Source organism: Hemibagrus wyckioides, linkage group LG28 (assembly GCF_019097595.1).
Source record: "Hemibagrus wyckioides isolate EC202008001 linkage group LG28, SWU_Hwy_1.0, whole genome shotgun sequence".
Lineage (NCBI taxonomy): Eukaryota > Metazoa > Chordata > Actinopteri > Siluriformes > Bagridae > Hemibagrus > Hemibagrus wyckioides.
In genome coordinates this window covers 3,139,524-3,150,491 of record NC_080737.1, presented here as the reverse complement: position 1 = coordinate 3,150,491, position 10,968 = coordinate 3,139,524, and the positions used below count along the sequence as shown (strand labels likewise).

Sequence of the window (10,968 nt, the reverse complement as noted above, 5' to 3'; positions counted from 1 at the left end):
ATCATTGTCAAAAAGAAGCTTACAGAATCAAAAGAAAATTAGAGCAATCAGTAAAAAATGGGTGAGAAAATATGTATAAACCAGAATTCTCAGATTTGGGATACAAAGAGGTGTACCTTGTGGGGGTGTCCAAGTAGATTATTTTGGTACTAGATTTGGGGTCACAGGGTCACATGACACAGGAGCTATTGAAGAAATAGTGTTTTTTTATTAAAAAATAAATTTATAATAGCAAATTAATTCACATGATACATAATTAATACTATCTATTAATAAAATTTTTATTCATAAATAAACAAAAGCAGCATGCAATGCCGCATGCCATATGTATATTTAAGAAGAAATTAGAATAACTGGGGCACGTAGTCAGTTAAGTAACAAGTATCACATTTCAGTCGTACAGAAATTTGTTGACGGTCCCTAAAATACCGCTTCCGAGTGTCTGTCTAATGTCTGGATATCAAGCTAACTTCACCGCGTATTTGGGACACAGCCTTCTGAGTCCTGCGGGACTTTCCAAAACAACATGTACCCGGAAGTGGCGAGGAATGAGAACAGACCTTCACAACCTTTTCCAAGTTTGTCACTTAGACACACACACACACACACACACACACACATACAGAGGCAGCTGAACTTTCACTTTCTATCCGACATGCAGATTCCTCTCCGCCTGCACAAAGAACATGACATTAAATATTAAGAGTAACTGTTATAACGCCTGTTATAACCGCATTCCCAGAACAGACGCTAAACTGCGGACTATTTCATTTCTGCTGCTGGCTGTGATTCTGGGAGCTGAAACATTAATCACAGCCGTGTTGCTGTACAACTTCACCCGAGAGCTACACACGGTAACACACACACACACACACTCTCTCTCTCTCTCTGTCTGTCGTATTTTTTTCCTGCTTTCTTTCGTTGTCATGTCTGTCTTCCTGTTTGTCTTTTTTTCTTTTTCTATTTCTCTCTCATTTTTGTCTTTAATTGTCTACGAGAATGTCTTTGGTAATAAATATGTTATAGGTATCATCTCTGTACTGAACTGTTTCTTTATTATTCCTATAACATACCTGTAATCTTACTGTCAGTTTTCAGTAAGATCCCTGTAACATGATGCCCCGATAAAGTCCCTGTAAAGTTACAGTAAAGTACAGTTTTCCTGTAATGCCTCTGTAACGTCTCCATAGTAGTACTGTAACATTATTGTAACGTCTCTGTAGCAGTACTGTAACATTATTGTAACGTCTCTGTAGCAGTACTGTAACATTATTGTAACGTCTCTGTAGCAGTGCTGTAACATTATTGTAACGTCTCTGTAGCAGTACTGTAACATTATTGTAACGTCTCTGTAGCAGTGCTGTAACATTATTGTAACGTCTCTGTAGCAGTACTGTAACATTATTGTAACGTCTCTGTAGCAGTGCTGTAACATTATTGTAACGTCTCTGTAACAGTGCTGTAACATTATTGTAACGTCTCCATAGTAGTACTGTAACATTATTGTAACGTCTCTGTAGCAGTGCTGTAACATTATTGTAACGTCTCTGTAGCAGTGCTGTAACATTATTGTAACGTCTCTGTAGCAGTACTGTAACATTATTGTAACGTCTCTGTAGCAGTACTGTAACATTATTGTAACGTCTCTGTAGCAGTGCTGTAGCATTATTGTAACGTCTCTGTAGCAGTGCTGTAACATTATTGTAACGTCTCTGTAGCAGTGCTGTAACATTATTGTAACGTCTCTGTAGCAGTGCTGTAACATTATTGTAACGTCTCTGTAGCAGTGCTGTAACATTATTGTAACGTCTCTGTAGCAGTGCTGTAACATTATTGTAACGTCTCTGTAGCAGTACTGTAACATTATTGTAACGTCTCTGTAGCAGTGCTGTAACATTATTGTAACGTCTCCATAGTAGTACTGTAACATTATTGTAACGTCTCTGTAGCAGTGCTGTAACATTATTGTAACGTCTCTGTAGCAGTGCTGTAACATTATTGTAACGTCTCTGTAGCAGTACTGTAACATTATTGTAACGTCTCTGTAGCAGTGCTGTAACATTATTGTAACGTCTCTGTAGCAGTGCTGTAACATTATTGTAACGTCTCTGTAGCAGTGCTGTAGCATTATTGTAACGTCTCTGTAGCAGTGCTGTAACATTATTGTAACGTCTCTGTAGCAGTACTGTAACATTATTGTAACGTCTCTGTAGCAGTGCTGTAACATTATTGTAACGTCTCTGTAGCAGTGCTGTAACATTATTGTAACGTCTCTGTAGCAGTGCTGTAACATTATTGTAACGTCTCTGTAGCAGTGCTGTAGCATTATTGTAACGTCTCTGTAGCAGTGCTGTAACATTATTGTAACGTCTCTGTAGCAGTGCTGTAACATTATTGTAACGTCTCTGTAGCAGTGCTGTAACATTATTGTAACGTCTCTGTAGCAGTGCTGTAACATTATTGTAACGTCTCTGTAGCAGTACTGTAACATTATTGTAACGTCTCTGTAGCAGTGCTGTAACATTATTGTAACGTCTCTGTAGCAGTGCTGTAACATTATTGTAACGTCTCTGTAGCAGTGCTGTAACATTATTGTAACGTCTCTGTAGCAGTGCTGTAACATTATTGTAACGTCTCTGTAGCAGTGCTGTAACATTATTGTAACGTCTCTGTAGCAGTACTGTAACATTATTGTAACGTCTCTGTAGCAGTACTGTAACATTATTGTAACGTCTCTGTAGCAGTGCTGTAACATTATTGTAACGTCTCTGTAGCAGTACTGTAACATTATTGTAACGTCTCTGTAGCAGTACTGTAACATTATTGTAACGTCTCTGTAGCAGTACTGTAACATTATTGTAACGTCTCTGTAGCAGTGCTGTAACATTATTGTAACGTCTCTGTAGCAGTGCTGTAACATTATTGTAACGTCTCTGTAGCAGTACTGTAACATTATTGTAACGTCTCTGTAGCAGTACTGTAACATTATTGTAACGTCTCTGTAGCAGTGCTGTAACATTATTGTAACGTCTCTGTAGCAGTGCTGTAACATTATTGTAACGTCTCTGTAGCAGTGCTGTAACATTATTGTAACGTCTCTGTAGCAGTGCTGTAGCATTATTGTAACGTCTCTGTAGCAGTGCTGTAACATTATTGTAACGTCTCTGTAGCAGTGCTGTAACATTATTGTAACGTCTCTGTAGCAGTACTGTAACATTATTGTAACGTCTCTGTAGCAGTACTGTAACATTATTGTAACGTCTCTGTAGCAGTGCTGTAACATTATTGTAACGTCTCTGTAGCAGTGCTGTAACATTATTGTAACGTCTCTGTAGCAGTGCTGTAACATTATTGTAACGTCTCTGTAGCAGTGCTGTAGCATTATTGTAACGTCTCTGTAGCAGTGCTGTAACATTATTGTAACGTCTCTGTAGCAGTACTGTAACATTATTGTAACGTCTCTGTAGCAGTGCTGTAACATTATTGTAACGTCTCTGTAGCAGTGCTGTAACATTATTGTAACGTCTCTGTAGCAGTGCTGTAAAGTCTTGTAACGTCTCTGTAAAGTCATTGTAACATTATTGTAATGTTACAGGATGTAACTGTAAAATCTCTTCAGTTTTCCTGTAATGTTCCTGTTATACCCCTATAAAGTCCAAGTCATGTCTCCTCATGTTTAAAGTGCTTTCACTTTCATTTTGTCAGGCCAGTGAATCTCTGGACCATGATGTCTTCCCGACCGAGTGTCTTCATCATCAGTCAGCAGCGATACACGGCGCAGATCTGGCAAGCTGCGACTTCATGAGGCAAGAACTTCTGAACAGCATGAATACGGTACAGAGTGAAACAACACAGCATTAAAACTTCTAATCCTAATCTAATCCTAAAATCATCAGACAGATCTGGAGCTTCCAGTGTGGATCAATGACATCCTTTTATTTTTTCCACAGAGACTCTTGCTGGACATCAGGAACTCATTATGGCAGAGTTTAGGAGGTAAATCATATTCTTTTTCATGCTAAATTACTAAATATTGAAATATTCATCTCACAAAAATCTGGAGCAGTATGGTGAGGAAAACATGCTGCTGAGGTAGTCATCCAGCTGATTGTTAATTTATGGCGTGTTTCATAGAACACAACATCACCCAGGCCTTCAAACCAGCCATACACGTCGGGGCAAAGCAGGAGCTCAAGCAATATCACCGTCTGCAGAGAACAGGTCAGAATAATAATATTCATCTGCTAATCCATCTCCTGATACAAGTTAAAGGTTTATAGTGAAAAACAAAAACAGTTAAATGTGTTTATTTCGCTGTTATCCAGTGCAGCATGTGATTAGAAGAACTGATTACACTGAACCATAGTATAAAAAGTCACCAGAAAACACTTTTGGGACTAAAAACTTGAGTTTCATTAACATGAATAGTTTCTCGTATATCTAGGGTTTAATTGTGTATTTTTAATATACTGAAAAATCAAATGTTTTAATTTTGTAAACTCAATCTAGAAATAGAAACTTGTTTAAATGAAGTTTAATATAAACCCAATTTAATTCATATTTTTTATCTACATGGCCACATGTTTCAGTGTATGTGTGTAAACTACATTGGTGTATTTTTTGGATTTTTACCTCAGATTTCTTTGGATTTTACATGAGAATTTTTTTTCCAGTCATTTACATCAGATATTTTGTTAACTTGTTGTATATATTGTGGATTTTTACTTGATATGTTTTGGATTTATTATTACCATCGTTTTATTTATTTATTTATTCATTTACTTCATAATTACTTTGGGATTTTACCTCAGATGTTTTTTTTTTCATGCAGGTATTACCTCAGCTGTTTCATAAATTTAGCTATATCTTGTATATATATATATATATATATATGTATGGATTTTACTTCTGGGAATTTTACCTCAGATATTTTTTTTTGTACAGGTGTTACTGCTATTACACACACACACAAACACAAATATATACAGTATATGTAATATAATCATATACACCAAATCAGGTTTTTACTTCAAATTCTTTTGGATTTTTCATTTTGATTATTTTGTATTTTTGACTCATTTTCTTGTGGTTTTTTACCTCAGTTTTGGGGTGATTTTACTTTACAAATACTTTGGGATTTGTACCTGAGATTCTTTTTTTTGCATATGCAGATGTTACCTCAGCTATTTATTTATTTATTTTTTTACCTCAGAGTTCTTTGGATTTTTACCTCCGAATTAATTTGAATTTTTACCTCAGATTTCTTGCGATTTTTATCTCAGATTGCTTTAAATTTTTACCTCAGAATTTTATTCTGTTGTTAAACAAAAACCAGACCCTGCGATTTGTTGTCAAGTGATTCAGAAGGAAGTTAAGTTGTGAGACTGGACGCCTTACATAGTAGCAGAAAAAGCTTTTATTTTCTAATAACAGACTTATAACTTTCACTTTTCTCCATTTGGTATCAGGTGATCCTCAGGATTTCCGGCTCATGTTAGAGTGTCTAAACTGGGAGGTTCTGAGCGGACAGAGCACTCAGGAAGGTCTGATGATCCTCAGTCCCGATGGCGAAATCGTGGTTCCTCAGGGCGGCGTTTATTTCGTCTACTCACAGATGAATTTCATGACCTCGCGCGCGAGACCCAATCTCCAGCTGGTCCAATACTTATTCAAGAGAACGGCATCGCACCCGGAGCTGATCATGCTCGGCAAAGCCGGCGCCTTGAGTCGGCGCCTCGATTCTGTGTCTGGTGTTGGTCTGTATTCCAGCCACCAGGGGGCACTGTTCCAGCTCGAGCAGGGAGACAGGCTCTCGCTGTGTGTCAGCAACATGGATGCTGTTCTTCTTCAACCAGAGGCGACTTACTTTGGGGCTTTTATAATAGACTGACAGAACAGGACAGGTTACTGATTCCTTCGTTAGTATTTACTGTGATACAAATTCAGCCAGTACAACTTAGTCTCACTTTGTTGAGAGCCAGTGGGCTCGGAAATCAAACGAAGGAGTCACATGACAACACAACAAAACACTCACTTGCTCTTTATTATTATTTTTATGAAAGTATTTTGATCAATAGATACTTAGCATTAGTAACACTAACATGCTAGCAAACTTACCTAAACCAAATCAAATGTTTAAGATGGTGGTAATATTAGCCACATCGGATTACCAGACTAATTAGCAGAGTTAGCAGACTGAGCTAAAAACGAAACTGTTCACATCAAATTAGCAAAACTCTGATTTGTATTTACAGTCAGTTCAATAGCTACGTACAGTATCATGTAAATAATGATGACGATATAGGAAAAAAAAAGTTTAAATATTAAATGCAGGGGAAAACAAGCTGCTCAAAAGTAAGTGCCCCCCCAGACTTGTATATAATTTTTCTTCTTTTAAAATTCTTTGAGATAAATGGATTTTCTTAATATAATGTTTTTATTCTTAAAAATAAAAAAAAAGGTTTGATATTTTTAGAGGGAAAAAAATGACACTAACAGGTTTATTTTCCTGAATATAACACACATTTTTAAAATATTCCAAATTAAAAAATAATGCCTAAACATGTCTTGACTTCATTTCAGTTTATGATGAACTCCGGCATTTTTTCCTCCTTTTCGTTTCGCTTTAATTCTGCCTTCAGGTCATTTTTTTTAATCCTACATTTAAAACTTGAGCTGTTTCTTTCCTTTTATTTAGTGTCTCAATAATAAAAAAAGACCAGGACCAAGCTCAATATACAACACTGAATCCCGAATTTTTATTGTGAGCCGTTTTATAAATGCAGGAATTTCAGACAAAAACGAATTCACTAGATCTATATAAAAAAAACTACATGGGACGAAAAAAAAAAAAAAAAAAAAAATTAGTAAGAAGGGATATATATATAAATCACATTAATATGGAAAAAAACAACAACAAAAGGTCTATACAAAACCCCCAATAAGGGCACAAGACAATAAATCTTCAGGAGAAAAATCATATCCAGGACTTCGTCTAAGCTTAAAACAAAAGGATTTTTCGTTTTAAAACATGTGATGAAACTACGAAATTCACTAGCTGGAATTAAAAATATTGTACAGTATGTATATGTAAAAAATAAATGGCAAAAAAAAACAAAGACACTGAAAGACGAGTGTGGCCTGGGCTCTCAGAATCGGCGCCGTTTGTAGTCGACAGGCGGTCCAGGACGTGGGAACGGCAGAGGAAGTCCACCGGCATTTCCTCCAGCACCCTGTAAAGAGAAGAAATAAATAAATAAGCAAATAAACCAATCAACAAGCTACACTGAGAAACTGCTCTCAGCTCAAATGGAAATATTATGCTGATTTATGAAAGCCATGACATCATACCTCATTAGCAGCCATGTTGGGAGCTCCTCCTGGGGTGGGGTTTCCACCCATTGAGGTCCTGTTCATGGGAAGGCCTTGACCTGTGATCCCAGAAAGAGAACAAGCATTAAAGAAAAACAAGTAGTTTATGTTTACGAAGGATTTGAACATCAGTAACAGTTGAGAGAGGAAGGGAAAGGCTGGGACGGAGCGAGTGAATAGATAAATACAGAAGTGAGGGATGTGCTGTGATCAGCGAGGAAGAGAGAAAGTAAAAGGAGGTCAAGGAGAAGGAGCGGAAGGACGAGGTGATAAGGAATGAGGAAGTGCATCTAAGGCGGCGAGGGATGAAGTAGAGAAGGGATTCTGGTTGGTGTCAGATGAGAGAGATTTGGTGTAGAAGAGTCTCACCTCCCATGTGCATCCTCATGTCCTGCTCCCTCTGCTAGAGAAAGACAAAACCACAAACGTTAGCGTTAACACACAGCGTTTAATGAGGAGATGACCCAGTCTTTACAAATGCTTCTGTGATGTTGTTTTTTTTAAAAAGTGGTCCGAGTTGACCACTGGGTGTCAGTGTGACACAAATCAGAGTCTGAGTGGATAAGCACTGCATCTCTGACCACATACTGATGACAACTCAGGCTTTAAACCTGACCTTTCTGGTCAAAATGATGGAACCCAGACACCCTAGAGTACCTCCGTCTGTGTGTGTGTACCTTTTCAGCAAAGTTTTGTCCAGTGCCTTGTTGTCTCCTCATCAGCTCCTCTGTGTGAGCCCTGAGCTCCTCGTCCCTGCGGCGCCGCTCCTCCTCCTGACGCAGCTCCATCTGCTTCCTCTTCTGCACCTCCTGGTTGTGCGCCTCCTCCATACGCCTCAGCTCCTCCTGCCTCCTCAACAGATCTGAGACAGACAGAGAGAGAGTGAGTGATTGAATGGCATGAAAGAAGAAGGAAAAGTAGGGAGAACTGCTAAAAATGGGAGGTTTGGAGACAACGACTCACCCTGCCTCATGAGCATGACCTGGTGCTCGTGTCTGGCCGCCTCCATCTCCTGCTCCAGTTTCTCCTGCGCCTCCTTGATGTTCCTGTCCACCTGCTCAAACTGCTGCTTCTCCATCTCCATCAGAGCCTTCCAGCGCATGGCGTACTCATACTCGAACGAGCCGGGCTGAGCGAAGCGCGGAAGCTGCTCACGCTCCCTGACAACACACATGAGCAGAGAGACTTCAGTATTAATGTCAGGCACAAAGACAGGCAGTGTGTGAGAGCGAAAGAGAGAAAAAGAGACTCACTTATGAAACTGTGGGTTTTTGCTGACGAGTCTCTCTGGAAGTCCTTCGTCTTCATCCAGCTGCTCCATCGGCTCCACGGTCACAGGCCGAGGAAACCTGGAATCACATGATCACCATCAGACACACTCACACACACAAAGTGCATGCGTCTCTAGATTTTACAGCCGCAAGGAAATGTAACTCGGTTTTAAAAGTCAGTTAAGACAGCTGAACGCAGCCGGTCAATCTGTAAAACTACAGACACACATCTGACCAGCAGCTTTAACATCCTGTCATGTATAAGTAAATGTGTGAAAATAACAGTGACACTAACGAGGTGAGGAGGAAAGCTCCGTCAGAGCAGCGGTCCAGGGCTTTCCGGGCTGACGGCTTGTTGGCAAACTCCACGATGCCCTTCCCCGTGGGTCGGCCGCGGTCATCCACGATCACGATGGCGCGTTCGATTGGGCCGAACATGGAGAAGGCCTCCTCCAGCAGCTCGTTGGATACGAACTGCGGCAGGTTCTTCACCGCGAGCGCGGCACCGTGAGTGGCGAAGCGGACGCGGATCTGACGGCCACGGAACATCGTGTCGTCCAGCTCGGCTTTGGCGATGTCCGCGAGGGTCTTGGTTTCCTGGAGGCAACGGAAATCTTTCCTTAGACATTCCTGATATAGGAGAATGTTTTCTGCACACATTAACTTCTGTTCTTACCAGGCGGATGAACCCAAAGCCTCGGTCCTTGTTGATGAAGATCTCAGAGGGTTTGCCATATTTGGAGAAGAGCTTCTCGACTTCCTCTTCAGAGGTGCCGGCCGGCAGGTTCCCCACGAACAGCCGGCTGCGCTGCGTGTACGTCTTCTCCCCGGGCTTCTTAAAGCTTGTCAGGTCAATGGTTAGTCCGGCATCTGAGAAGGAAGCGACAGACACAAATGATGTTCGGATGCGACTCCAAAGTGGTGTAACGTAAAGCTGGCTTTCTGCCAGCAGGTACTTACTCGGGCTGGGCTGCTCTCCGCCGTCCGTGTGCTGCCCGTTGCTGTCCGTTCCTGGAGTCTTCCTGTCGTGCTGCAGGTTCGGCTGCTGCCTGGCCGGGCCGTGGTTGTGCTGATCGGGACGTCCTCCTCTGTTTCCCTGCATCTGAGAACCAACAGCACCGGTCAACATTTCGAAAATATTTGGATCAAGTGATCAGAAAGCGGATACACATTTGCACGCAAATTTTTTTTAAATCAGTTTTCAGCTCTCAGGGTCACGTGATCCAAACATGGCGGCCACCATGTCATGAAGAGTAGCAAAAGGTAGTAATCGATCATCATTCAAAGCATACAAAGCGACCGGACTCCATTTCTCATTAAAATATACACGACTTAAAAATTTTAAAAGAGCCTAAGAACTCACTCGGTCCTTTCTTTGGAGCTTCAAGGCGACGAATTCGGACCTTTGTTTTTCCTTTTCGTACTAGCTCTGACCAGGACTAACCTGACGATGGACCAATCCCAAATAGACCTCTATACCTACATACTCCCTTTATAACCAGAGTGTTATATAATCATTATGCACCCTTTATAGTGCACTCTGTTCCACTCACAGGTCCATTCGGACTCGGCCAATAACAAGCTGCTCGTAAATAAACAATGAACAGATTTCTTTGTTATTTTAATCAATTCCGTCAGCTTCATCTCAACTCAATAAAACTGTTTTAGATTAATTCATAAAAACATTCTCTTGTTAATTTTAATTTGATTTATTTCACGATCTCAACATCAGGATTTATTAGCATTCGTGGCTAATCAGTAATGCTAACCCATATAGCGGCTCCTTGGTTCTCCTTTAAAAACTTGCTAGATAGCGAGTCGTTCCCTAGTGCAAATTACCCAGACAATTCATTTAAAATGTAATGAGTGCACTTTACCGTTTATCAGAAAAATAAATAAACGCATCCTCACCGTGAAGGTCTGTGAATATTCCTTTAAAAACCGGCCGCACGCACAAAAGTAGCCTCGACCACAAAGAGCACGAGAGGAGGAGCGACTCACAACCGAACATGGGTTCTTTAGTAACCGTTCTTTCTTGGTTGTTTAGTCTTCCGATTGGATCTTAGCGCTGTCACTCACATGACGCAATACAGTGCGAGTCTTTTGATTGGTGGGGGTCCGTTTCGAATCCCTCAACTGGAGTCCTATTGGGCTGTGCATGGCGGAAATGACATAGTTCGGTAGGCAGCGGCGCGTTAGAGATGGAGTGTCCGATTCTGGAGAATATTTCAGATCAGAATCTGGATCTTAGGCTTTAACTAGATTTTAACAAAATGCTAAAAGTTGTGTCATGTATATTACACACATTGCAGTTATGGTAGTTATT

The 10,968-nt window shown here is 40.4% G+C and overlaps 2 protein-coding genes across 3 annotated transcripts; one reads left to right on the top strand and one right to left on the bottom strand.

Moving 5' to 3' along the window:
* The first annotated feature begins 509 nt into the window (after positions 1–509).
* tnfsf10l4 (tumor necrosis factor (ligand) superfamily, member 10 like 4) lies at positions 510–6,923 on the top strand. The gene is made up of 5 exons (XM_058383300.1): positions 510–854; positions 3,706–3,834; positions 3,951–3,996; positions 4,135–4,221; positions 5,469–6,923. Exons 1-5 carry the CDS (start codon positions 687–689, stop codon positions 5,888–5,890), a joined length of 852 nt encoding a protein of 283 aa, XP_058239283.1. The 5' UTR covers positions 510–686; the 3' UTR covers positions 5,891–6,923.
* Positions 6,924–7,072: 149 nt separating this feature from the next.
* Positions 7,073–10,706, bottom strand: nono (non-POU domain containing, octamer-binding). Of its 2 annotated transcripts, none has more exons than XM_058383287.1 (10): positions 10,554–10,706; positions 9,603–9,744; positions 9,319–9,512; positions 8,938–9,239; positions 8,625–8,720; positions 8,335–8,531; positions 8,049–8,233; positions 7,741–7,774; positions 7,351–7,430; positions 7,073–7,232 (listed from the first exon to the last, which is right to left on the bottom strand). In XM_058383287.1, exons 2-10 carry the CDS (start codon positions 9,742–9,744, stop codon positions 7,149–7,151), a joined length of 1,314 nt encoding a protein of 437 aa, XP_058239270.1. In that variant the 5' UTR covers positions 10,554–10,706; the 3' UTR covers positions 7,073–7,148. The 2 variants fall into 2 exon arrangements, with proteins under 2 accessions (XP_058239270.1, XP_058239271.1); XM_058383288.1 differs by having other exon boundaries at positions 7,741–7,771.
* Positions 10,707–10,968: the final 262 nt, after the last annotated feature.